Source organism: Limanda limanda, chromosome 6 (genome assembly GCF_963576545.1).
Source record: "Limanda limanda chromosome 6, fLimLim1.1, whole genome shotgun sequence".
Taxonomy (NCBI): domain Eukaryota; kingdom Metazoa; phylum Chordata; class Actinopteri; order Pleuronectiformes; family Pleuronectidae; genus Limanda; species Limanda limanda.
This window is the reverse complement of record NC_083641.1, coordinates 576,288-603,918: the sequence shown is the minus strand read 5'-3', so window position 1 is coordinate 603,918 and position 27,631 is coordinate 576,288. Positions and strand designations below refer to the sequence as shown.

Here is a 27,631-nt window from a genome sequence, read left to right as displayed (position 1 = left end):
TTGCCCAGGATTCCATATCTGCAAAATCTGCATTTTAACATCCTAGTCATGTACACTGTACAGAGTTTTAAACACAAACATACATCTTTTACAAAGATAAACGTAGCTGTATATCCAAGTGGATAAGGCAGTTCTACAGTATAGAACAATACAGTGATGATCTGAAGCAGTCTGTACTGGTCCCTGGATGGGAGCTTAGCCATTAGTGAGCGACTTGTCTGACAATTTGGTGAGAAGTAAGTATCAGAAAACACGGAAATCAAGAGTTTAGCAATGTATCTACTCCACATGGATGTCTTGAAATAAATTGCGTATACGTTAAAACTCAGCTTTACAGAATAACCAGCTGTTTCTTTTTCCCGAAGGTTTTCACCTCTGAAGTGACATTTTAACCTTTTGGAATTGTTCTTTTCGCTGCTTCGAAAAGAACAATTATAGTGGCATACTGCCACCTGCAGGATTTGTTAATATGGCACCACTGTATTTAACCAAAAACACCATGACAAGCCGAAAAACAAAACATTAGTGCAACATAGATAAAACAGAACAAAATGAAGCTAAGAGTAGCTGTGGTTACTAATATATATTTCAAAGGATTTCTGTCTCAGTGATACTAATTAACTATTTGGTTATTTGAAGATAAACCATTTAATAAACACACAATGTTTTCGTTTGTCTGCATTTATTTGTGAATATTATTCAAACTATTCAGTATAAATTTAGTCCATTACAATTAAAAGTCAGGAGAAATAGAGCAGCATTAGACATTGTTGTTGTTATTACAGTGCAATGGCATTGCATGTGTAGTAGCTGGTTAGCTATTTATGCTTCTCAATGACTCAAACGTCCTGATAAACCTAGGAAAATTTTTGGCTGATAATAGCATAAAATACTTGCCCTAGTCTTTAAACACTAAATATAAATACTCTAATCTGGTTTGTGATCTTGAGACAACAGGCTTTGAAATACATCAGAAACTACATCAGCTATTGGCTTCATCACAAAAGATAAGGCAATTGAAATAATGATGACATAATGGACATTTTGTGCTACTTACATACGATCAATGAAATGTTCTGACTTGATGGGGCTTTGATACTTCTAGAAAAGGAGCAAGCACATTCCACATTAAAAAGAAAAAATGGCTTTTTGATAAGTTGGCCAGAAAATTGTTTCATACTTATTCCCCTGTAAGGTCATTCTATTTTACAAGTCTGTACAAGCTTGGAGCACCACAACAGGTTACAAATCCAAGACGGAAAATGGAAATTGTGTTGTCTTTGTTTGTTTGTTTATTTTTTGGAAAAAAATGGTCCGCTGGGCTTCTGTGAAGGAGCAGGGAACTAAACAACCCTTTCACTTTCATGATTGTCCTTTCTCTTCATTCAATGTTTCTCAACCTCTTTTGGATTTGTCTTTCTCATTCACTTTCTCAATACCATTTTTCTCACATGACAATTGACTACCAATTGAAATAGGATAGTTTTTTAACAGATGTGACACACAGTAAATAAGTTGTTCTTGGTATCGTACACCATTTACATCTCTAGAAAGGGTTGCGTGAACAAGTAAAATTCAGTTTTAAGTTTGTGATCTCAATTTTATTCTTCCAGAATGTGGTTGTAGCAGTACCTAGTGTTGCTGACAAAGCATTTATTCACCTGTGTTAACAACCACTTGTGCATCTCCTTACATCCACACTAATCTTATGCTCCTTCTGACCCATTCAATAAATCACACCTCAGTCTGCTGCTGTGAGTCAGTGATGATGGTCACCCCTCGACGAAGCTCGTCCATACTATCAAAGTCACTGCCATGTTCAGAATCATCCAGCCCACAGGGAGCTGACATGTCTGAGGCTGATGATGCTCCAACAGACAGTCGCATATTTGGTGATACAGAGTCATCAGTGTCCCCATTTCCTGGGGTTACGCCACAAGTGCTAAAGTCCCCATGAGGTGCCTCCCCAACGGGTAGCTGGTGAGGAGGTAGGTACTGACTGGGATGGAAGTGTGGCCTGGAATGCTGATGCCCAGTGCCTCCAGAGCTCAGGTTGCTCTCCTTGGAGGCTGGTGGATTGGTGGGCAGTGGTGCGTAGGGCTCTGGATAGTCCTCACCTGTGGGCAGCGGAGGTGGCAGCTGGTCCTGGCTCAAGAACTCTTCTTCATGAGGAGGTGGGTAGTCACTGTCAATGTCGTAGCCCCCCAGGTAGTAGTCTGACTCCAATTCACGTGTGCCTCCTCCAAGTCGGGGCACTGAGCCTGCTACTTCGCTGCCAGGACCGGTCTCATAGCTTGGCACCTCTTCAATGTCTGACAGCCTGGTGCTTGGCATCCAGTCTGATGTGTCCCAGTGATATGCTGGACAATAGAAGGGCAGATGGTTACTAACTCTAACCAGTACTTTAAAAAATGAACAGCCCCCGATGTGGCTGAGCCAACAAACTGGTTTCATCAATGTAGAACTGTGCAGCAACATGCCCTGAGAATGCAACACGCACAGTGAACTCAGTAACATCAACATTACACATAGGTGTTGAAGGTCAAGTATATGACATGGCACAACCTGTACAGAAAACATTTTATGTCTATGGAGGTATGTAACATGCACAATAGAAGCCTTTAAGGGTCAGGGTCACAGGTGTCACAGCATGCTAAGATCATCATGAATAACTGCAGCAATCAAGCCATGTTGAAGAAAAAATTGCAATATATGATTCTGGATGTTAGAAGGATACAACAAATAGCTGGTAGATTGTCCTTTTGGTCAGTGTAGCAATCTACTCTTTGTGTGGATAATGGGTTGCTAGCTCAGATGCATCATGTTGCCACTGGCAAACACTTAAATGCAGTGTGAATATATTGAATAAGCCTCCATACAATCAGCTTAGTCGATGTGTTCCACCAAAGCAAAACCTCCTCATCAGAGCCCTGGTGAGATGATATTTAAAAAATTTCTGGGAAGTGACTTACTGAAGACCGCTTTCTCTCAGATCTTAAAATATTCGTATGTCTAACTAGGGGCTAAAACAGATGCTGTGATGCCTAAATTGGAACACCAGAACTAGAACTACAAATGTTTCGATCATGCGTATAAGAGATTTGAGCAATGTAAAGAGGCGGGAATACTGGAGTACTACTGGAACATACATTGTCTCCAGATTCAAGCAAAAAAGATGAATTAGTAGCCAAATTTTGTATAAGCATTTAGAAAGGAGGAGAGTTCTTGACCTATAAGAGCATGTCCTGTATAGAAATTAAATAAAACCCAATTAGGATATGCTATGTTATTAGCACTGGAGCTAAGAGTCTAAATGATGAAACTAATCACAAGATTTGGCTGACCAAGAAGACAATGTACAAAGAAACAAAGAGTCATTTAACTAAAGTCATTTAAGAGGACATGTGAGTGAAATTAAAACAAAAGCAATGACAAAACAAACAAAGATATCCATGCATCAAAGTAGAATGCAAACAATCTGAAGACTGAAGCTGTGAAAACCTCATCAAGCAACAACCCGTACATAACAATCAAAAGATAAAAAGATCCAAAGAATAATAATTGGCAAAAATCCGGGGACCGTTTGGGGGTATGGAGGAGGGGGGGGTCTGAGTGACAGTCCTGGGCTGCCAAGTCAGCTAAGCATGATGGGGTGGTGGGGTGGGGGCACATGTACACAGATGTAAAGAGGTAGAGAGATACAGGGGTAGACATTTAAAAAAAATAATTAAGATGGCCTAGCTTTAATGATTATGGGCTTGATAGAGGACCAACCACTTATGACCATGTGGTTGTAATAGAAGTTGGGTGTTGGCTTCAGGTTACAGAGCTCAGAGTACTTCTCTAAAGGTGTAACTCATTTATTGTTTTTTTGGCAATTGGCTTTCCCTTAAAAAGTTGAGTGTAATAAAAAATATATATGTTTAAAAGTAAAATGTGTAAATGAATACAATCCTCTTCAAATAAATAACATCTGCCTTTGTGTGGCTTACTTCTGTCAAGGTGAAGGAATTAAGTTATATACTGGAGACAGATGATGTCTTAAGCAGAAATATAAATTGTCTATACCTGATGCATAAGGAAGACTAGGTTAATGAGTCTCATCTCACCACATCACAGTGGTCATATACCATTAGTCTTTATGTGGAGCTACCTTATAGGACAAATATATCCAGCAGTGGATTTATTTAACTTCAGTAAAAAATAAAATAAACAGACTAAAATGGACTCAAGTAAAACTAAAAGTATTATATTTAAATTTCTACTACAGTAAAAGTAAGTTCTTGTTTTAAAAAATATAGTATTTTAGTAAAAGTACTTGCCAAGAGTAGCCTATCCCCTGATGCAATGGTCTACTACATCAATAGCTGTGCCAATACTGCATATTCTGTTTAATATAATACAATACAAGGGAAACATTAAGCAAGTCTGCAGTTACTAAGCCACATAGATGGGAACGTGTACAATTAATGGAACTTTGATTGGCGTTAAATGTTCTTGGATTTTTGATTAAAGGGACGCCTGATCTCACTTTTCAAAAGTGTATACACATTCATCCACTTGGCCATATCATTCACTACAAATAATTCAATAACCGGATGCCACAAAATTACCTAAAACACCAACAAAGAAGTTGCTGTATGTGGAGCTGGCACCCCATACCATACAGAGACATACCTTCATGGCTCTGTAGCGGCCCAGGTTTGATTACGGCTTGCGGAACTATTCTGCTTGTCAGCCCTGTTCTCTCTCTGTTTGTCCCCTTACACATTTAATTCTATGTCCTGTCAGATAAATGCCCCTCAAAAATACCTAAGAAAAAACTGAAAATAATTGTTTTTGTTTGTAAAGATTAGAGACTCAGGAATGCAGTTTTACTCGAAGACAACTGATTTTACACAAATTACAAATATTGGATTATTGGACTAGCTCCTCAAATTTGGTTATGTAAATATAAAAAATTTAAAACAGGTTTATCTTTAATATTTTAAAAAGTGTTTAAGTGGTTTAAGTTTTTAATATATGTCAACACCTATAAGTGAATTCCAAGATTGTGATGATTCAAACACTAACACTCTTTGTTAATTGGAAACAAGACAATTATGTCTCCTCTCCACTATCCTTAGATGGGTCTGTTGTTACCATTTTTGTGTATTTTTAAAATGGCTCACAATCCATTGGCTTTTTAGTGGGGAATATTGGGGGTAACTGATGACAAATGACTAAATATAATTATTTGTCATTTAAAAACATGTGTGCTATCAGCACTTCAAGTATTTGAAGACAGTCTATGGATGAAATTATTGCATACAACCTACTTCAGCTCTAGAGAGGTTCCAAGTTGAAAAATGCTTCTGATTGAGATACAGCTTAATATAGCCACACATTTTTTATTTTGTCTACTCCCTGCAGACAGACAGATAGACAGATGGATAGATAGATAGATAGATAGATAGATAGATAGATAGATAGATAGATAGATAGATAGATAGATAGATAGATAGATAGATAGATAGATAGATAGATAGATAGATAGATAGATAGATAGATAGATAGATAGATAGATAGATAGATAGAGGAAGAGGGGCTGGTTTTCACCTCTGTTGTAGGTTTGACCTTGGTCCATGACGGACACTGTCAGATGGAAGAACAACATAACACAGAAGTTTTAAACATTGGATTCTGAGTGTGTCCTAAATTTTAAATGTATGTTGAAGAGGCTCTGGGCACTCTGACCCCACTGCTTTTTTACAGGAACTGTAAAATGTGAATGATGATTCGCCACAAAGACCAAACAGCCTGCAGGTTTTCATTCCAGGTTTTCACTCAACAATTAACACTCATAGTAGAGTAGAGTAGAAGGCAGGGACTCAACAGGGAAACCATCTATAATGATGATCAATTGCAATGACAACCAGCAGATGGTTGTCTGTTGATGGAACATTGTTAGCCATCACTGATCTTTGAAAAAATATTCTGAAAATACTAATTTGAAAACTGAAAATAGGTTGGACAAACTTTCTGACTGGGATAATGTGCGAGAGAAGAAATAATTTGTAAAAATGATTACAATTTGATTGATTGATTGTACACAAAGGGGTTCACTTGCATATAGATACAGTAGTTTACACACATGTGTATTTAACTTGGTTATATTAATGAAGATACCTCTTTTAGAAGAGACACTGTAATAACAAGACTGAGATAAGAGAAGAGTGGAGTAATGAAAGGATAGACACAAAGGGGATGAAACATGGTACCTTCACTTTCGATTGTGTCGACTGCATCATTGACCAGTCGAATGACAGTCACTATGGAGGCTTGTGGAAGGAAAAAAGGAGGAAACAAGTTTTGAAATGCAGTCATTCAAAATGAAAACATGGTGTTTTCAGGTGTGTACCCTCACACCTATGGCATTACTTATGGTTGACACTCATGTCTGCAGAGATGATTGCCTAGAGCGCCTTATACACCGTGAAGACTTCCTGCTGATTTTGATGCTTGGGGGCAATTTACACACAACACTGTACAGTACACAGATATGGTTGACATTACTAAACAAAGAAAATTATCTCCATGAATGCAAAGAAAGCTATGTGAGAACAAGACAAGGTTATGAAGTATAAAGCCACTCAAACATTTCTACATCTCTACACTTTAGCATCTGATGACACCAATCTGACTTTAGCAAGCACAGGAGGGACAATTGCAACATGTTCAATCAGTTGATGAAATGTGAAAATGTTTGCGATGGGGTGCAAAAAAAAAGAAAATAAGTGAGAGCAGCACAATGTAGTGAAAATGATTCACAAAACAAAGACCATGGTTCCAGGACAAAGACCATGACCCCCAACACCACTGTGAAGCAGTCAAATCTTTTTGGTCTATTTGAGAAGCTTAATATTATGCTGCTGAGAAATCATTATAAGGATTATGCACGGTTGTGAGAAAAAGTTTGTGAACTCTATGGTCAGGTTAACATGGCAGAGAGACATGTGTCCGACATATGACAAATGTCCTCAACTGCAATCAAAGTGAGGACACTATGGCCATGTGGAATGTAACCCCAAATGTGGAGGGAAATTTGACGAGAAGAATGACACTAAAGTCATTGACCATGCTGTTTGTCCACTGTACCATTACACAAGCTTGTGGTGCTAGAGGGGGTAGTAGGGCCCATTCTCTAAGAGCAATGAATATCCAGAGTTAAGTATATGTGAATCAAGTCAATATTTCATTGCTATAAATATTTTTGTCTTCCTCCGAGTATGTTTTGTTCCACATCATGTATTAATTTGATTATTTTTAAAGTGGTCCATTTGTAAACAAAATATCTACTACATGTATATTTGTCCCAAAAGTTCAACACATGTGAAGACCTGCTACTTGACAAAGACTTGCAGGACTTTACAGGAGCCATTTCCTGGCTCCATGTTATCCCAGGAATATAGCTAGTCTTGTCTAAGTAGACACTAGTGTCTATAATATATTTCAAACATATGATTTAATTATTAATTTAAGATAAGACTTATTAGTCCAAGGGCTCTGTGTCCAAATCCAATTTTGCTGGTTTAATCTCACCAGCTGGACTGTCCTTTTTTTTTTAAATTTTGTATTTGGAAGTACAGAACTGTAATTGATATTTATTTGGAGTGCAAGGAATGAAAACTGGAACTGCTCAAGCCATTTCTTAAATAACAAACGTGCCATTAGTTTATTTAGAGCATGTCTATATCTCACTGATGACCATTAGCTACTGCAGTATCTTAAAAGAAAAGTATTAGATAACAATACAAATGTATTATATATTAATGATCCAAAAAATAGCACAAATGTGTTCTCACAAATGTATATAAACCAAGTGTGTGATTCCACTGATTTCCCATAAACCTAGATGAGCAAAGCTTTCAATAACAGAGACACTCAGTGTAACCTAACCAAGAACAAGCAAACAAAGCATTTTAAAATACCCACAGAAAAAAAACACAGACACACTGAAGAAGTTGGAAATTCTAGGATTCTGAATCGCTCTTGTTGTGAGAGATGTGTCTTACCATTGTCATCACATGAGTCAGACTGGAAGGAGCTCAGTGATTGGACCTCTGAGTTACTGCCTTTGTTGCTCCCTGAGAAACACGTTAATTCTTCAGCCATGTCAACCATTTTACCTGTGGATAAAGATCAGGGATTCAGGTGGGACAGAGTGTAGATTAGAATTACTACCCTTCAGTTGTATGCCTAGTCCCTGTTCCTTTCTGCTCCGTAGCATGTTAAATAGTAGCCAGATTTTTTTTGCACAACATTTTGATGTCAAGCTAAGATAAACTTTGACTTTTTGATATTAAATGCCTTTAGTTTATCATTTTATCATTTCAGACATTTGTGCTGCTCACTATGGGAGCTGTTGGGTTTCTCTATGAAAAAACTTAACGGTCTTGAGCTTCTATGTAAAGTGCCCTAAGAAAATGTATATTATGATTTGGCACTATACAAATCAAATTGAATTGAATTGAATCTTCTTTCATTAAGTATCACCTAACCAGTTCTACTAGCGAGTATCAACACGTGCACACCTATACTTACCCTCATCACTGTCCCATGGGCTCTTGTGTATGGATTCACAGTCTGAGCGACAGGGTGACACTGGCGGCAGGTTGGGGGCCACACTGCACACCACCACCCCCCTCCTGGTGGTACCTGAAAGAATCCTTGGGGATTCTGGGTGAAAAGTGCTCATCTCTGTATGCTCCACACAACACCCATCCACCATCTTCTCCAACGTGGAGCGTGGGTCTCCTTGGAAACATGGTTTGTACGCCATGGGCCTCACAGGCACCTGTGGGGGTCCAATCATCCCCCCCCCCACCACCACTGGGGACCCCAGCCCTGGCTCTGAGTACAGGTTGAGAGGGTCTCCGGGTGAGCAGTGTAAGGTCTTAAACTGAACACCATTAGCTTTGTTGAGGAGTGCTGCAGTGGCCGGGTCCTGGACCAGAGACAGGTTGTTCCTTGAATAGTTCTTCTGGAAAACCTTCTTTCGGAAAGCGATGAAGAGGATGATAAGGGTGATGATGACAAAAAGAACAACAGCGATGCCAATCAGCTCCTCTTTACCGACCGCAGTCGGACCAGCCTGCATATTGGGGACGACGACAGGGCGCAGTCCGCAGCGCTGCCCCACGAAGCCTGCCGTGCAGTTACAGTAGAAAGACCCATGAGTGTTGACGCAGATGCCACCATTCTCACACTCGCCCTCTGGATTGCTGCGGTCACATTCGTTCACATCTTCCTCACAGCTGCAGGATGGAGATCACGTCCCAAAGGCCAAAGAGAAACAGAGTAAAATGACATGCATTGAGGACACAGAAAAAAAGGTGAAGGCTTTTATTTAAGTAAGATGCTGTACATGGAATATGAAAAAGTTGGCTGTGCCATTGCTTTGCACAAATTCAAATCAGAATGTAGTGTCACTAGTGGAGGCGAGAGAGATAAAATTGATTGATTTTGGAAAGACCTGTTTTTACAATTCATTCTATTAAAGATCTTAACCATTTTAACATAATATAAACACTAATGTATCAGTGATTATAAAATCCACAAAGCTTCATAAAGACATGGTGTGATATATTCTAAACTGTTATAATGTCATAGTTTGAGGCAGATGTGTATAACATGCATAAGGGTTCTTGTATGTTTTATTAATCAACATCTAAACTTAAAACTACATAAAGGTGAAGTACAACCCAAAAAATTTGGGCTAACTGCTGTGTGAGTTTCCATTTGATTCAGTAGCTTTGTCTTAGATTTGTGAAAATTGCCTCAGGGCCATTACTATTTAAGTTTTTACAAAACATTCCTAATTAAAGCTGTGTTTAATTAAATGATCACTTATTGGAACACATAAAAGCTGGGACCTGGTGGTAGTATACTACATTATGAATACGGCTTAGAGTCTTTAATTAGGCCTTTACATACATGCATACAATGTTAACTGTCCTTTGTTTCTAGATATCAGCCCTTTGATATGCTGGTGACATGTCGAGGATTTAACCTGCCTCTCGCTCAATGTCAGCTGAGATTGGCTATTGGCCCCCATGCATGGCTGGATGGATGAACAGACTTTTGTAACTAGTATAAATAATCCAAAAATACCTAAACATTTTCTTATGTTGCAAAATATTTCTACCAAACTGAAACCTCATCCCTTTTAGACAGTATGAGACACATATTCTCAATGGATTATTCTGTTTTGCATTGTCTCTGAGGTGGAGACAGACAACTCCGACAGATAATGTGTCTATGTTTGGACTGGAACTCACGTCAAGCCTTTGAAGCCTCTTCTGCAGCTGCAGAGGAAAGCATTGCCAATGGGTTTACACACACCACTGTTCTGACATAGGTTGGGAACACACGCCGTTATCTCCATCTCACAGTGCCCTCCAGTGTACAGGGGGTTACAACTGCATGAGAAACCTGGTAGTCAGAAAGGGAGAAGGAGGACAAGGAGAAAGGCTTGCAGTCAGAGCACTGTTTACAATGCTGCTTGGCCAAAACACAAATCACACCTTTGGAAAATCATCTACACAGCATAATGAACACACACACACACACACACACACAACAGTCACAACCTTTCTAGCACTGTGTAAAAGACGACAGTGGGCTGCATCAATTCCGATGATGATTTTCTCATTACAGTTAAAATGAAAAATATTTGGTATGTGGGGAGTCTTACAGTAGTATGCCTGCAGGTTTGCTAAGATAGCTTGAAAACAAAAACACACCTCTGCTGTGTGCTATCACTGCGGCTGCTATATTCACTTCACCCGCTCATTGTAGGGATTCTAACCATCAGTTGCTGATCACCCTTGACCTACTTACCTGGGCTGTCTCTGTTTGGAAGATTCCAAACCAAGTTGCAGCCATTGTAAGTGCTGGTTTACTTCTCCAAATACTAAGGATATATAGGATAAATTGGACAATCCTCTATTAAAGATAGAAGATAACGCTGTCTCACAATTCTATTTGGATGCTACATCTCAAGAGAAGCACCTTTTGTAGTTTAACCAGTTTTATTCTTGTGCCACTATGTACAATTATCTTCACATAATTGGCATGTTGAAGAACAAACATATTGAATTTCTTAACAGTAAATACATAAATGTTGCATCAATGAGCTAATGCCCATAATAGCTGCTGTATTTCCTCTTACTCACCGCCAGAAGGCAGGCTGGTGCAAGTGGCTCCATTGCGACAGGGCTGCTTCTGGCAGGCGTCAGGGTAGAGGATGCAGCCTAGCTTCAGCTCCGTCAGTCCCACCACCTCTGCGTAGCGAGAGCGCTTGTTCTGCAGCGGCAGCTCATTGTTGTTCAGCATGACCGAGTCCAAGCAACCCTGGAAACCCTCAAGCACCCGCGGGTCCTTCTGGGAGTCCATGAGGCTACGAGAGTTTGGGTGCTGCACCTGTAGTGAAAGAGATGAGAAATGTACAGATTAGACCGACTGAAAATACAAATCTGGACAAAATGTACTCAAATGAATTCAGAGGTAAAGATGACTACTTAAATAATAACAATTATGATGATGATGCTTGTTATTATTATCAGCATGTACTTGCATTCAGTGTTTATCATGAAAATGCATTGTTTATATGAGATGAGATCTAGCACTGTGTGTAACGCCTTTCCTTCCTCATGAAGCAGTTGATTTATATTTCAGTTCAGAAACCAGCCCAGCTATACATGTACACAGATGATAGAGGATGAGACAGATAATGTTGTATTATGTTGTATTTGTGTCATTGATACAAAGAGAGCAGAAATAAGTGTCATGCAATCAGATATTGATCAAACATCAAAATAATGATTAGACACTTATATTCAGCATTCAAGTACACTTCTACCTTCTACCAGATGCTAGGTACTGCCAGTTAGTAGGTGTACTTAAGCATAATTTTATAACAATCTGAAAGTGTTTCTGAAAACCCAAAGGTGAGGTGCCCTAACATGAATTGCAGTGACTTCCAATACAAAACCCATGAAGTGTAGCTATAAATATTTATGGACTGACCAGTGCTCCAAAGTAAATGGTTCTATCTGGAGAGAGTGGTTGTATGAACGGTGGTCCCCGGCGTTGCTCAACGTAGCTGTCATCCAGCGCCAGGCTGCTGAAGTTGCGGTTCAGCTCCAGTGCCACAGTGTGCCAGCTGCCGTCGCTGATACGGCGGCCAGAGATCCCCAACATGTTGTGACTGTCACCACCTCCATCACTGCCAAAGCCACAGGCCAGCTGGAACCAAAGCTTCCCCTCCTCCAACTGGTCACACAAGCACACAAACATGCACACACATTCATTGTCGAGCAATGGATTTTATCCAATCGAGAGATTCATCAACGGAAAATCTTCTTGTTTACATTACGTCTTCTATCAAACTTACGTACAAACTTGAATGCACTCTTTTCATGGAAAGAGTGTATTCAGTGTTTTCTTGATTGTACCTAAATTGGTCACTCAGGATGCTACCGTAGTCTTGCAAAATGACACGTTGTAAAGTCGTAATATTATATATTATATAAAGTAGTAAAAATACAGTGAATAAGGTGGTGAAGAACAAAATCTGTATTTTACAAGAATAAAGTCTTAATATTACGTGAATAAAGTCGTAATTTTATGAGAATACAGTGATAATATTACGAGAAAACACACTACAATAAAGTTAAAAATTCCAGATTCAGATTTTCTTATCTAAAACTAACAAACAAAACCTCCTTAAATCACAAGCAGAACCTCCTTCCTGTTTTTTTTATTAGTTATTTATCTCAAAAGTCAAACTTTACCACAGTAGAAAAAAATATTTATTTTCTACTCCAAAAAGAGGTGATTTTCCTCAAGTCTGTGTGTTTTTTTCGGCTGAATAAATCAAGTTTCTTGTTCAATCTTTTCAAAGTACGGATACTTAGATAATGTGGTGCTGATGTGCCAAAAGATTCAGTATTTTTTTATTTGTAAAAACCTATACTGAAGTAGTTTTACAAGATTCTGCATTCATTTTAACAATGGGGCACAGGCTGCTTTTCTGAAATAACATGTAGCCTAACGTAGCATTACGAGTTCATTTTCTGAATATTATGAATTTATTCTCGTAAATTTTACCACTTTATTCTCGTATTATTATGACTTTTTTCTCGGTATTAGATAGAAAATCTTGACAAACAAAAATATTTCAACAAATTGTAAGCTTGATTGAGTTAATTTACACAATAATATAGTATAATAATAGTTCAGGGGTTGTCAAGAGAGTTGAGCTGAGGATCTATATCAAATTTTTTCTTTTTTAGAATTACATCTAATAAGTAAGTCTTAATGTCCTTCAGCTTGTTTGTCTTTTGAAGAATTCAGGAAGCAGCAGTATGTCCTTTCTAGCACTGATTAGCCTAAGAGTCTTGACTAACATCGCTGTGCGTGTGTGTTTGTGTGTTTGTGTACCCTGAGCACAGTGCAGGGCTCTGTGTGTGAGTACATGATGATTCCTCGGCTCTGCAGTGTTCTGATCCTCAGGCTAAGCTTCAGCTCTGTCTGCAACCAGTCAGACAGTTTGTACTTGATGTAGCTGTTACCTGAGAAGCTCAGAGACGAATGACCTGCACCCAGAACAATCACATATACATAAATCAAGTAAAGATAGAACTATAGAGGAACAATCAGACACACGACACAAAAATTACAGTACACTTGTAAGTTATGATATTGACCTTGTGTTGGAAAAGCTACACAGTGATTCAAACTAACAGCAAGTCAGCAAATATAAGGTACGTTAACATGGGTTACTTTCATACATTACATATCTGTAATGGCTACATGTTTTTTTCCCTCCTTGACACATACACACTCACACACCTGCACACTCTCCCAGTTTGCCTGGTGGACACTGGCACGCATATCGCCCTCTGGTGGCTTCAATAGAAACACACTGCATGTCTGCTGGACAAGGCTGGTCCTCACATTGTTCTGTCAGCACAGCGCAGGTGGCATCTACACGAACAGAAAGATAGAAAACACACAGTTATCATAACTCCAGGGGTATGATTTCATGCAATTAGTAAGACTTTTGGTATTCTGTATAGAGGCTCTGCAGATATGTTTTTCATTCAAATTATCATTATTGGGCTCTGTGGGCCATGAATGAACTAGCGCCTTGTACTGATTTTCATGTTCGAGTAAGATGATCATATAAGCAGTGTTAGCCCATAATGTGTTCTTTTCTGCCACAATTCATGAAGTATTCATTAAAGGGGAAATCACTGTGTATAACATAATGAATTAATACATTTGATTTTCGAAATAAGTGTATTATAACTACAATTGTTGCACCTCAACAAAGTTTCGCAGGGCAAGATTCTGAACCTCAAATTGCCCATGAAGTGTATGAATGTGTTGATGAATGGCAAAAAAATGTACTGTAAAGAACTTTGAGTGCGCATCAAGAGTAGAAAAGCTCTATATAAAAGACAAACAATTTACCGATCATGCATCTTTGTGATATTTCATCTACAACGTGAATGAAACAGATCTGTTTCATTCATTTTTTTCATTTTGTCGGACAGTGATGGAGCATTTTGTGCATGAAATCATGACACTCCTGGCCTTACACCCACCCTGCTCTTCGGTATTACACACGCATATATACAACCGACTACATCAGTGTATTCATTTCATCAAAGGCATCTGAAAAAATCTCAACACAACTAAACTGTCTATTTTCTAAAGACTACCTTTTATGCTAAATGATCTGTATTATCGAGCTTTTCTAGTCTTGATGACCAGTTAAAGCATTTTACAGTATCGTTTAGCTATTCACACACACATTCATACATTGCATCTATAGGCAAACATCAATCACACACTGCCGGCACAGCCGTCAGGGACAGTTATAGTTCAGTTTATTTCCCAGGGACACTTTGGCTTGCGAGACAGGAGTCGAGCCACCAACCTTCTTGTTAGTGAAGAATCCACACTACCTACTGAGCCTATTCATTTGTAGACATATGTAGACATATTTACATATAAACATAAATAGAGGATCTGCTCCAAGGTTGGAGTTTTACTTTTTCGGATGAATATAAATTTCAGTTGGACCTTACATGTGCTCTGTGTTGTGGAAAACATTACGCATATGAAGACAGAGACTTCAGACCTCAAAGCCTGAATCACTTGCACAGATTTGGTCACTCACCACTGCATGTACAGCGCGAGGTCCGTTGAAAGCGTGGTGAGACAAAGCTGACCCGTGGTGTGCTGTATGTAGCCAGGTTGTGTGAGTCCAGGATGATACTCTGTTCACACTGTGCCCCGCGACACTCCAGCCCTGAGCAGTTTTTATCTAGGATTGCTGACACTCTGAGGACCTCTTCCAGCTGACGCCTCAATGCACTCAGTTTCTGGGTGAGGTAGGCAGCCTTGTAGTAGCCACCCTCCTCTGTTTCCACAGCGACAAGCAAGTCAAGTTGTTGCGTCCCACCAACTGGCTGCAGACTGAGAAGGTGCAGCATGTCTTGCTGCTGTGATGCAGCCGCCCGTTGAAGCACCTTCAACACACTCTTCAGGTGCAATGCCACAAAGTCTTGTGGTGCCACACTTTCAAAACGCACTGTCACTGCCTCGCGCAGCATCTCTGGTGTTGCCTGTTCCACGTGTACACTCACAGGCACAGGCACGGCAAAGCGACCATCACTAACACTTGCATTAAGTGAGTAACGGCCTGCATCCAACCCACCCAGGGCAATTATTTTCCCATCTCGAGGACTGATCTTAAAGAGACTGCGCTGGGCCGGGGGAGAATGGCCAAAGGTCAGTGCATCATAAGGGTCAGCATCAGTGGCGTGCAGCTGGCCAATCACACCACCAGGAAACTCGTCCTCCATAGTGATGATATGAATCTCGAGTGGTAATGCCACTGGGCGGTGAAGACTCTCCTCAATTACCCTGACCGTCAGCATGGAGGAGGAGGACAGGCGAGGTTTCCCAGAGTCCTTCACCTGGGAGGAGGAAGGAGAACATTGAGAGTGAAGAAAATACAGATGACTGTTACTTTGGTCTGGAAGCTTATTGATGGCAGATAGCAGCACTCACCATTTTTCCAGAGGTCTTGTATCCTTTAATTAAAACTTAAACTAAAATTACTTTAATATTACTTAATATTATCATAACCTTACCATAACTAACCATAACTCTACATTTTGCTTCTCTCAATATGTTAAAAAACCCAGAGTAACTATCTCTAAATGATGCTTAATAAAGAAAAGAGTTTTGATTGCTGTATAAGGGAAATTGGACCTCCGTCAGGTTCAAATTTATTTATCTAGTTGTTCTTACAGAAATCTCATGTCCTGAAAGGCTTCTCAAATGAAATATTTTCAAGAACCTCAACAGCTCCTTTCATCAATCAATCAATACCTTATGCTATCATCTCTGATGTTTCATATGCTTGCTGTGTTCTAGGTTTACTGCTTAAAGACACTTACACTTCAACTGACACTTGAACTATATCAAGTGTCAGTTGACTGAACTATATTCAGTGCAAACACTTGAAATGAAATTTATATTTAATACTAAGGACATACTAAGTTTATTAAGGACAATGAAATGTAAATTTGTCCCTGTGAAACAAACACTAAACAATTCTAGACCAATTCTAAACTGAATCCGTCTTTTTAAAGAAGGTATTTTTCAAAGTCAATTCCATCCAATTATAAACAACAACAAAAAATGTAAAGAAACCATTTACAGAGCTATCTGGACTAAACAATCTATAAATAACTAACAACCCCATTAATATAAGATATCAGCAGCTCTGTAGGAGAAACCACAGTTCAACTCTACCTGTATCTGAATAATATATTCAGTTGCCAGGTCTCTTCTGAACACTTGATTGGTTACCAGTGTTCCATCCTTCTCGAGGACAAACTCTTTGCCTTCATTTCCTGACAGGATGCAGAAGTCAAAGGGAGGGCCATTGTGGGAGGAGTCCTGATCAATTACAGATAACTGTAGGATGGTGGTGCCAATTGGCTTGTTTTCCTGAGGGACAAGACACACATGCATACAACAAGTGTCATCAAAGGGCTAAAGGCAATACAAATAATCAAATGTAAATTGGAGGATGTTGCACCTTGTGAAGCCCTATGAGACAATTTGTGATTCTGAATATTGATTGATAGATCGGATTACTCAGGAAAGATGTAATTAAGAGGTGTGAATGGGCCTGATATTCAATTTAAAGTTTGTTGCAATCTGTGGTGCAGTCACTAAATATATCTTATGTAATGAGGATTGTTTCTTTAGTCAGGGTGTGCTTTGATTTTCTATTGATTTCCTGAAGTCACTGTGGTTTGACAGACATGGTGATTGGCTAGTTTCTCTTCACTGCAAGTTCACAACAGTATAAAAATGATTGTAGTGTAAGGTGTAAATTGTTGCCGTTGTTTTTTCTAACTCACGTCAGTCAGTTTATGATATTGAAACCTTTGTTGCTTGTTCAGGTTCATTCTTTCATAAAAATGAATTTGGGAATTATTAACAATCACTTGACTGATCAACAAGGGAAACCGCTATTATTTTCTTGCGCTGAAAGTATAATGCTGCTCAAACAATTTTGTTTTGCATTACAATTCTGATTAGCACCACATTTTCTTTCATTTCAACCATAGAGGTCTTAGTGCTGTAATGGGGCACATATCAGAACTAAATAGCTCCAGCAAACCAGAAATTGTAGCACTCTGTCATATAATTGAATCCTTGATAACTAACTCTGATCCTCCACTTGGAGATATGTCATTTTACTCAGTCCCAGAATTTCTCAGGGCAAGCTTGCAAATTGCATAATGCAAATTGAACCAAACTCTGTTGTGGTAGAGATTGTGGTCAACCCTAGAAATATCTGTTACTATTCATCCGCATCTTCTCAGCAACTAAACAGTCTTGTAAACAAAGAAAGCAACTTTGGAAAATTCCTTTTTGTCTAAATCTTACTTCTGAGCACTCATATTAGCTTACAACTAACTTTGGAATACATTATAAGCAGTATGATGGCTGTGGAATTTGTATTTTATTATTTTCTGTGAAATGGAGGAAAGAATCTCTCGGCGAGAATGGAGAGGGTGAATGAATTTTGCAAGCCAAAATCGACCTATGATGGAAATCTAATTGTTATTTTAAGACCAATTAAAACAACTCTTACTCAAACTGCCTCCAACAGTGCAATATTCCCATTTTCTGCCTAAACTCAAGCTTAAAGGTTGGGGACATCGCATATTTCCTTGCAGCAGTTTCAGCAGTAATTCAGGGTATAAAAGAGCTGGGGAAAAGTTTAATCTGTACAGCTAGCTACCTATACTAGCTACTGTAAATAGTGTAGTACAGTGGAAAACAGATATAGTGATAAAGTATATAGTGATGAACCGTTTATATGGATCAAAAAGCAATGACAGAATCCTGCTGATACAAATGCTGTTTAAATAATTTAAATAGTTCACTAATAACTTTAAATACTTTAATAAACAATACATTCTTGTCTTATCTGTGTTGTAAGTGAGCATCATATCAATCAGGAGATTTACCTGTATGACAGTAGAGAGGTTGGCCGGGGAGAAGGTGGGCGGGTTGTCGTTGATGTCAGAGATATCTATGATGAACATCACGTTGGAGGACATGGGTGGGATTCCACTATCCAGAGCTCTGATAGCCAATGAGTAGCTGGAAACCTAAAGGATAAATACAATGAAAGGTACATGACAAACATCCACACACCATGGAAAACAAAAAAAAATCAACCTCATCCTCGAGTCTGTGATATCACAGGCACTAACTGGTTTTTTGAAAGCAGGACTGGCCGCCTCAATCATAGCAATTTGTTGAGATAGAAAACTGAGATTTGATCAGAGTGGTTTGTGTTGACCTGAAGTTGGACAAACAGTTTATCCTCGATACCCTCATGTTCAATTCATCCAACATGTTTAAAACAGCTAGACATACACACCCAGTGATGAATTTACCATTATTAGAGCCTTTCCTTGTGGTGAAAATGTAAAGTTTGTCCTCAGGGTAGCAGTGCAGAAGGAACAATTGAATATTAAAACCCAAAGTAATTATCTCTGGAGGAATATTTTTAAGATTAAGATTAAGATACATTTTATTATCCCACACACATGCACAGACATGCACAGGCACACTCATGCAAGGGGAAATTTAACCTCTGCTTTTAACCCATCTGGTGCCAGACACACAGAGCAGTGGGCAGCCGTGTACGGCGCCTGGGGAGCAGATGTTAGGGGAGTAAGGTGCCTTGCTCAGGGGCACTAGACAGGGTAGGGAGAATCCTCTTGGATTTTTGGACAGATCAATCCATGTTCGTCTTTTTGTTGTTTCTCCGTGGAGTCGAACCAGAGACGAACCAGAGACCTTTTCTGCCCATAGTCCAAGTTTCAGCTGTCCAGTCATCATTTTAGATTTATCCTTTGTAGGCTGATGTTTTGTTTTTGCGAATGAATCCTGAGCAAAGGACTTTCCTAGCCTGAAGCCCAGGCCTAATTACTTTATTTAATCTATATTTAATAAAATTGTTTATTTACCCCTTTACAGGTAGTTTCACGTTTATTGGACTCTCATTTTTGTATCCCTCACTTGTGTATTAAGTCTCTTTGTCTTCTTGGCTCAGCTGTCCAGTAAACAGTAAATAGTCTGTATTTCCAAATCTAAACTGCATAATTTTATGCTAAATGAGCTTTTCTAATCTTGATGCCCATTCAAAGCACATTACAGGACAGTTTTTTGCAGTTTTTCCCCCATTTACATACAGTTGCATACAGTGACTCTGTGTGCAGCACTCTATAATACACATAGCATATTTCAGCACCCTGACCAACCGGTTAGTGTTCAACCAACTCTACCATCGGAGCCACAGCCACCCTATAAGCGTCACCTAATGTTGCTGTTGTGTTCCCTGGAGTTTCCTTGTGCTTGTGTATCTGCTGTTTCCCCCTGCCAGTCTGCCAGAGGTTTGTCTGTATTGTATTTCCAACCTATACAGCAGGATGTATTACTCTGTGTGTGTCTATTACCAACCAAACCAGAACAGTGGAATCAATTAACTAAACTCCAAGCATGTCTCAAGGACATAAAAACCTGGATGACCTGCAATTTCTTATTAAACTCAGGTATAAATTAGGTTCTAATACTTGGTACTAAACTCCTCAGAGATATATTATCAATGATATAGCTGCGCTAGACGACATTGCCCTGGCTTCCAATGAAGCAGTCAGGAACTTGGGCAGGGTAGAGGTGCAGTGTCTATTACCATGGTGATTTACAACGGGAGGAAGTGACCCAGCTTCGTAAGACTGAAAACCATAAATTAAACCTGAAGTCACTCTGATAACCACAAATCCGGACTCGTAATACAGGCTTTTGGTGAATAAAGTGGCACATTTGGCCACTTCAGAGACAGAAGCGGTTGCATCACAGAATCAAAGTGAATGATCTTGTTGCTCTGTAACTGTCAGATGTGAAAATAAGCAGCTATTCATCAAATATTGCTATGTTAACTTAAAGGGAGACAATATGTCAGTGCTTAGTTCACAGCAGTTGCCATTATCTCAAAGTGGCCAAGAAATCAATTATCACAGGAATAGACAGCAAACAGGCTGTCAGTATCCCGGGGGGTTGAGTCCATGTTTAAAACACCACCAGACTATAATTTAACTTAATAGGTGGGAATTTGTAATTATCTTGCAGCTGCCATAATAAAACTAATAAAATAAACAATAGCAGTAGATTATAATCAATTATGACTTTTTAATGACAAACAAAGAAGTTCTAAGTAGCAGATAAAAACCATGATGATTAGTTGATATATTTGGTCCTTTGAGTACAAACACACACACACACACACACTCTTCAGGCATGTTGATCCTTCTTCAAAAAACCTGCTGCTGCATATTTTTCTGTTTCCCTTCACATTGCACACGGTGGAAAATTGTAACAGAAGCAACTAAACAGTATTCTGCATCCTGAGATGTATGAAAAGATTAATGTCAGTAATTAACAACTGTGACCTGAAGAGGAAATAGAGGAAGATGTATAGAAATTAGTCGATGAAACAAATGTAAACACACACACACACACACACACAGCACAGGAAGCGAGAGGGAAGAGAAAGCTGTGGCTCTGTGTGTGGTAACCTCAAACACAATTTCACCAGTGAAAAGCTTTGATCCCCCACACGCCCCTTTTCTCTCTTTCTGAGCACGCTCAGCCGGCTCATCGGCTGTTCTCATGAATACTTTATGATAGGAATATGAACATTTCTGTTCTCAAGGGAGACTGGTTCAGGCCTGCTGTAAATCAGCTAAAAAAGCAGAGCTGCTAAGCAATAACCTACTAGGTAAAACAAAGTAAAAAGCTAGATTTTTGTGGCCATTATGACCTTGCAGATTATAACAATGCAGCTTGCAGGTTGATATACAGTATATCATGAAAAGCGAAGCTACAAGGTAACAAGTCTTTAATCTTTGTTCACACTCTGTCTGTGTTTCTGTCTCATTTGTTGGATCCGTTTTATAAACGTTGAAAGATTGCAGCACTGAACAGTGAAGCCAAATTATCTTGATCTGCCCATGTAAGAACCGTGTGTATGTGTATGTGTGTCCTCACTGTCTCATGGTCCAGTTGCTTGTTGACCTTGATGACCCCACTGAGTGGGTCAATGAAGAACTGGTTGTCTCGGTCTCCACTTACAATGGAGTAGAGGATGGCTCCATTCAGTTGACTGTCCACATCCTCTGCTAATAGCTACAAACACAGCAACATAGTAGCATGAGTATATATACAGCAGTCACACGTATTTTTCATTCAAATGGTATTACCATTTATAAAACCATCTCCTTTGTAAAGATCAGGTTAAACTTAACCAAGCTAAACTTAAACTTTTGTGGCGATCAGAATAGTCTGTGAACTTAGGCTACAATATACTCTGGCAATGGATGTAATAGTTTTACCATGCAAAGGCAACACTGTTTTAAATAAGACTTAAATAAGGATTCAGGCAGTTTAAAATAATACAACAATATCAAGGCTCCAGACAAACAGATGTAATGCTCTGCGTTCACGTGTTGCTTTATAAATATAAAACACTCACAAATAAAGAAGATTTTCTAACTAAATGCCTTTTAAAGATATAAAGCTATATTTCACTGCCTATGGACGCCTTTTATTGCAGACAGTCTGATTTGTTAAAGCAGAAAAATTTGAATGATGGCTGCATTCCATTAAGGTAAGACAGTCCCAGGTCTCTGACATTGTGCATTCTCAGTTGCTGACATTTACTGATTTACTTGGAAATTTATTGGAATGGCGCAGATATTAATGCCATTATTTATAGCTTTGCTTTCTCTGAGAAAATGTCTGCTGTGAAAAGGGTATGATGATACAACATAAGTTTAAGATACTTTATCATAATTTATTATCTAGCCTCACCTAACATTGGGCATCATGATAACCTATATTGAGGTTGATTATTAACTGTGGTGCCGTTATTAACAAGAAATATCTTCAGAATAATAAATAAAGTTTTGGATATGATACAAGAGGAAACATTTACACCCACTGATAAATGTGATGATGATCACAGCAAATTTACCATTGAAAAAAAGTTCAAACCAAGAGGATTCATGATCAATTATGAAGCGACAGAAAAAGCCATATCATAAAAAATATTAAAAAGTTATCCTCAAATGTACCGAGTGTATATATATGGCCTGAATGAGAACAATCCTAAATTGTTGAAGAACTATTCGTTACTGTAGCCATCCTATGAGCCTTTTCTCTCTAGTCATCCAGGTTTAGGTCAATATCATTCTTGTTTTGATTAGTTTCTTGTCACAATGGAACTCTTATCAAAGATTAAAAGCTGCAGGTATGACAGCATAGTGATTAGCAATCATGCAACTATTTCATTGAGTATGAATATATAGAAATTGTTTCTGTTGCTACGATTTGGCTTTGCCACATGTATGGACAATAAACTTGAAAGTTACTTTATTGAATACATAAAGAAACTAGTGTCTAGTGAAACATTCAAAGTATACATTAACATGAAAATGTTCTGTCATACAACCGACAAGCTCGAACAAACGAAACATGGAAACATTTGGATAACAAATTGAAACTGTAGAGATATATCTAAAGAAAAGGGGACGATCCAAAAGGGGACGAACAAAGCATTACAACTTCTTTTGCAATGTAATCTGGTCAAAATTCTGAAGGAAATCTAATAGTGGAGCCATTAGAAACAAATAAGCCTTTTAAAAAGTTTTATGAATCAGAATCAGAAACTGGGTTTATGCCAGGTAGGTTGGATCCTTATCATGGTTGCAGCTGATCTTGGTGGTGGATCGTGTTGTCAGCTGTTTTTGCTTTTCCCTTTGTGTCTATCAGATATTTTCTTATGTATGAATACTTTAAACATTGACACACTTCTCCATCATGTTACAAACTGTTTCTTCTAATCAATGTTTTGAATACTGTTATTTTGTTCATTTACACGCGGCATTTCTGCCCTCAAATGAGTCTCCCTCCGAAGTTTTTATGTTTTCTTTTCTCTGTTAATAGTTTTTTATAAATTTTAACAATTGTACAAATCAGAATGCCCTCAAGCCTCAGAAGGGACAGATTTCTTGGTCCGCTTCAAGTCCAGACCCTGATAGAAGATGCAAGGGAGATTAGATAAAGGTTTATTATGGGATGCAGGCTATCCAAATTATTGCGAATCATAAAGTACCACGTCCTGATGTCCTACCTATTGAATTTAACAAGACATTACAAGAAAAATTATAAAATATATTTTTGAAAATGTATGAAGAATCTCATTAGAATTTTTTAGTTTACCCATGAAACTCCGATGTCTTTTGTTGACTTAAACAGTTCATCCACCCCTCTATCTGCATAATGATGAGTAGATAATAAGTGAATTTACATTTTTGGGAGAACCATCTCTTTAAGAAGCTGATTGGGTAATAACATGCTTACAAGTGAAGCATTTAAGCATGATAAATGAAAGTGGAGCAGTTTTAATACCACTGGTTGATAAGTAAAGGTACAACGTTAGGGATCGTCCAACAATTTTGGAAATAATTTGTTCTATTTACAAGAAAGGGGCTTTCCAAGCAAATATATGCGTACTAGATATACATCTAGGAAGCTTTATTGTGAGTCAAAAAAGTCAACTTTAATCAATTTAGACTCCTGCAGGCCAGGATGATGACTGCTCTATCTTGGAGAAAAATGGATGTGCCATCAATGCATATGGGATGAAGGAGATCACATTTTGTATTGTACTGGAGAGACTCAAATAATTTTGAGTTTTTTTTAAATTAATTTCTCTAGGTTTGAATTTGAATTATTTTTTTTAATGTGTTGATTGTTTACATTTTTGGTTTGTCTAATTGATGGGTTCTTGATTTGAAAAAAAGAAGTCGTCCTATTTGGATCTTATGTTGTGCAACACATCTGGACCACTTTCATGCTCAGGTCTTCCACACTTTCAGGGAAAGTTTGACTATGTTGCTGAGATTACCTGGACTACAGATTCTCCAATGTTGGCATCCTCGGACACCACTGCACTGTAGACATCATGGTTAAACCTGGGTGCATTATCGTTGACATCCGTCAGGTTTATGTTCACTGTAGAAATTGCACTCAGTGGTGGTGTGCCACCATCACGAGCTTCCACCGTCAGGAAGTAGTCCCTGCACGTCTCATAGTCCAGAGATTGGGCAATTAAAATGGCACCTGAGGAAGGTGAGGAGTGAGAGAAAATATAAATATACATTTGATCATATGTAAATAGTACAGGTTAAATGCACCAGGGGTGTTTTTTTTAAAGTTCTACTGACAAATGGAAATCCTATCCAACTCTTGTTTGTTGCTATGATGATCGCCAGGGCAAAATTGGTCAAGGTCATCCAGGTTAGATCTGCATTCTATTTATGCTGACTGATCAGCAAAGACATCTCTGATATGTATAATGCTGTGCGGAACTTATCATATCGGCTAAAACAAAGCTTGGTGCTCCAATTTTCCTTATTGTACTCTGTAGTGTCCAAATTAGCCTTCTAGTGCTGCAGCACTGCTTCACTTTACAATAATAATAATACACAGCACTTATATAGTGCTTTCAAAGATCCCAATGACGCTTTACAGAGTGGGGGATAAAATAGTGAAACTTTCACTATAGTCTTTAAAATCAATGAAAAATCTAAAAAGTCAGGTATACTATGAAAAAAATTAAAAATAAACAGAATAAAAACATGGGGACGGGGGGTTTAGCTGGGATGGGCAAGTCTGAACGTGGGTTCTGAGGGTCATTTTGAAAGGTAGCAGCGTGGGGGCATTTTTAATGTTGGGTGGTTCCAGAGAGTGGGGGCGGCGACTGAAAACGCTCTGTCACCCCAGGTTCGGGGGACCTGAAGGAGGTTGGCATCAGCCGATCTCAGCTGTCGGGTGGGGGTGGTTTGGTGGAGGAACTCAGAGAGGTAGGGTGGAGTCAGGTTGTTGAGGGTCTTGTAGGTAGTGAGTAGAATTTAGAAGCATACATTCAAGAGAATATGATTTATCTGTCCTTTCTATCTTTCCCCCTTTGAAAAAAATTCAGCCGAGTCCCCCCTAACCAGCGCAAAGCATTTTTGGTTGAAAGAAAGATGTAATACACAGTGCTGTACCATTAGTGTCTGATTTATTAAACTTCGTAACGAGACACTTTCAAATTTAAAACTCAATGTCCATAACATTGCTCATTTGTAGTGGTCTCTCTTGAACTATTTGGAAATAAAGATATAAAAATAACTAAAGACTTAAAGAAATAATTATCTCAATTATAAATAAAAATTTGTGCACATAAAAATAATTATCAACTTAAAGTGACCTTTTTGGATCATAATAAAGATATGTTTTCAAACTGAACTCATGAACTTAACTAAATTTTAAATAAAAGATTAGCTCAAACTAAAAGATTTAAATATTTATCATCTTAAAATATCGTCTTTAGGGATCGAAAAGAATACTCATCTTAAATTTACAAACTGTCAACACTGAAGACTACATTGTTGCATTGGACTGAGCGAGTGTTTCTTGCGTTTACATTTCAGTGAGAAACTTGTGCTTGTGCTTCACTGAGGATCTTTGTCAGTCTTGGTGGCAGGGAAGCAACTGCTGTGATCAAGCTCTTCTCCAGGCACAGTCTGTTTCTTTGCCTTGTTTTGATCACAGTCATTGCAGAGAAGGACGCCTCACATAAATATGTGGAGGCAAAGGGTAGTGTCTGCTCCAAAGCTTTCTGTCCCAGGTGAGGGTGCTCCTGCTTCACACACACCCAAAACTGTATGAGTGTGGATGTGGCAAACTTCATCTGGAGTCCACCGCCAGATGACACTTCCAGGAGTTTTTCCTGATAAGTGACAGGTAGCTTGTTTCTGTTTGCTTCGGGGAGGCTTCTCACATCATGTCTTGAGATGACCTGAATTCAGAATGTTTCCTCTTATAAAACTCAGATGGCTTACCAACATGACTTTCATGTTTTGTCTGGAGATACCGGTGAAGATGTGCTGGCTTCATGCCGCTGTTTGCTAATCTCTCCCCATAGAAAAAACACAAAGTGAAAATAACCCAATCTATGTTATTGTTAATATTGTTGAAGTGTCTTTCTGATATTTTATTGAAATATTTGCTCGCTTTAAGGTCAGACAATTTCATTTCCGTTTTTGTATTACATGCTTTTATTTTGAAAGTCTTGCGATAGAGACGCGGACTTCCTGCTATGAATCTGTTACTTCACAACGGAAAAGTTTTATGTTTTAGCGACCCTCCGAAGAGGCACAAGCTCTCACGGTGATGTTTAGGGAAGGCTCAAATAAACCTGAAAATCAGTTAAAGGCTCGACCATCTTACGGGGGATATGCTACACAAAGCCTTGGGTGGGTGGCAACTCGTGGACGTAAATCCCGTTAAAACATATTCTTGTGAATACTGCCTGAATTCTGCCGGCTCTGGTTTCACCTTTTTTGGCACCTTTCCCTCCGTGTTTTCAGCGGCATTGCTGCTGCGCTTCAACCACGACTCCATTGTTTGAGTTTTCAAGGCGGCAGTGATGACAGGTGATGACAGATGGCGTTTGCCAGGTTGGTTCAAACCATCCTGGTATGGGGGAGACTCAGGGCTTTTAGGATAATGAAATTGAATAGCCTACTGAATATAAAATTCAGTTCAAGAACTTCCACCCATATTTTATTGAATATTTATTAAATAACAATTTAAAAGATTTTTGAATGGATGCTAATTTTAAATGTATTTTTTTTAAATCTCACGTACCCCCTGGAGTGCCTTCAAGTTTAGATTTGAGAACATTCTTATCCCAGCATATTTTATTGTACATTTCATTTGAAAGATTTTACTGGTTGCTACTCCTGTTTTTGCACAGCTTCCCTGTCAACAAATATATTGATTAAATAAGAAATCTAAATAACAGGTCGGGAGATTAAACTTAGTCTTTACCCTCCCTCCCCTCACTTTACACTTTACAATAAAC

At 38.7% G+C, this 27,631-nt stretch overlaps 1 protein-coding gene across 2 annotated transcripts in view; it reads right to left on the bottom strand.

Moving 5' to 3' along the window:
• Positions 1–1,734: 1,734 nt before the first annotated feature.
• fat3a (FAT atypical cadherin 3a) overlaps positions 1,735–27,631 on the bottom strand; it is an 80,158-nt gene continuing 54,261 nt past the window's right edge. For both annotated transcript variants that reach the window (XM_061073215.1, XM_061073214.1), the window contains exons 16-30: positions 24,626–24,840; positions 21,706–21,843; positions 18,615–18,758; positions 16,879–17,076; positions 15,233–16,034; positions 13,897–14,031; positions 13,486–13,640; positions 12,070–12,315; positions 11,217–11,463; positions 10,320–10,473; positions 8,584–9,296; positions 8,055–8,168; positions 6,261–6,320; positions 5,599–5,634; positions 1,735–2,360 (exon numbers count right to left, since the gene is read on the bottom strand). In XM_061073215.1, the coding sequence (XP_060929198.1) occupies positions 1,735–2,360; positions 5,599–5,634; positions 6,261–6,320; positions 8,055–8,168; positions 8,584–9,296; positions 10,320–10,473; positions 11,217–11,463; positions 12,070–12,315; positions 13,486–13,640; positions 13,897–14,031; positions 15,233–16,034; positions 16,879–17,076; positions 18,615–18,758; positions 21,706–21,843; positions 24,626–24,840 (3,983 nt within the window). The remainder of the gene's footprint in view (positions 2,361–5,598; positions 5,635–6,260; positions 6,321–8,054; positions 8,169–8,583; positions 9,297–10,319; positions 10,474–11,216; positions 11,464–12,069; positions 12,316–13,485; positions 13,641–13,896; positions 14,032–15,232; positions 16,035–16,878; positions 17,077–18,614; positions 18,759–21,705; positions 21,844–24,625; positions 24,841–27,631) is intronic.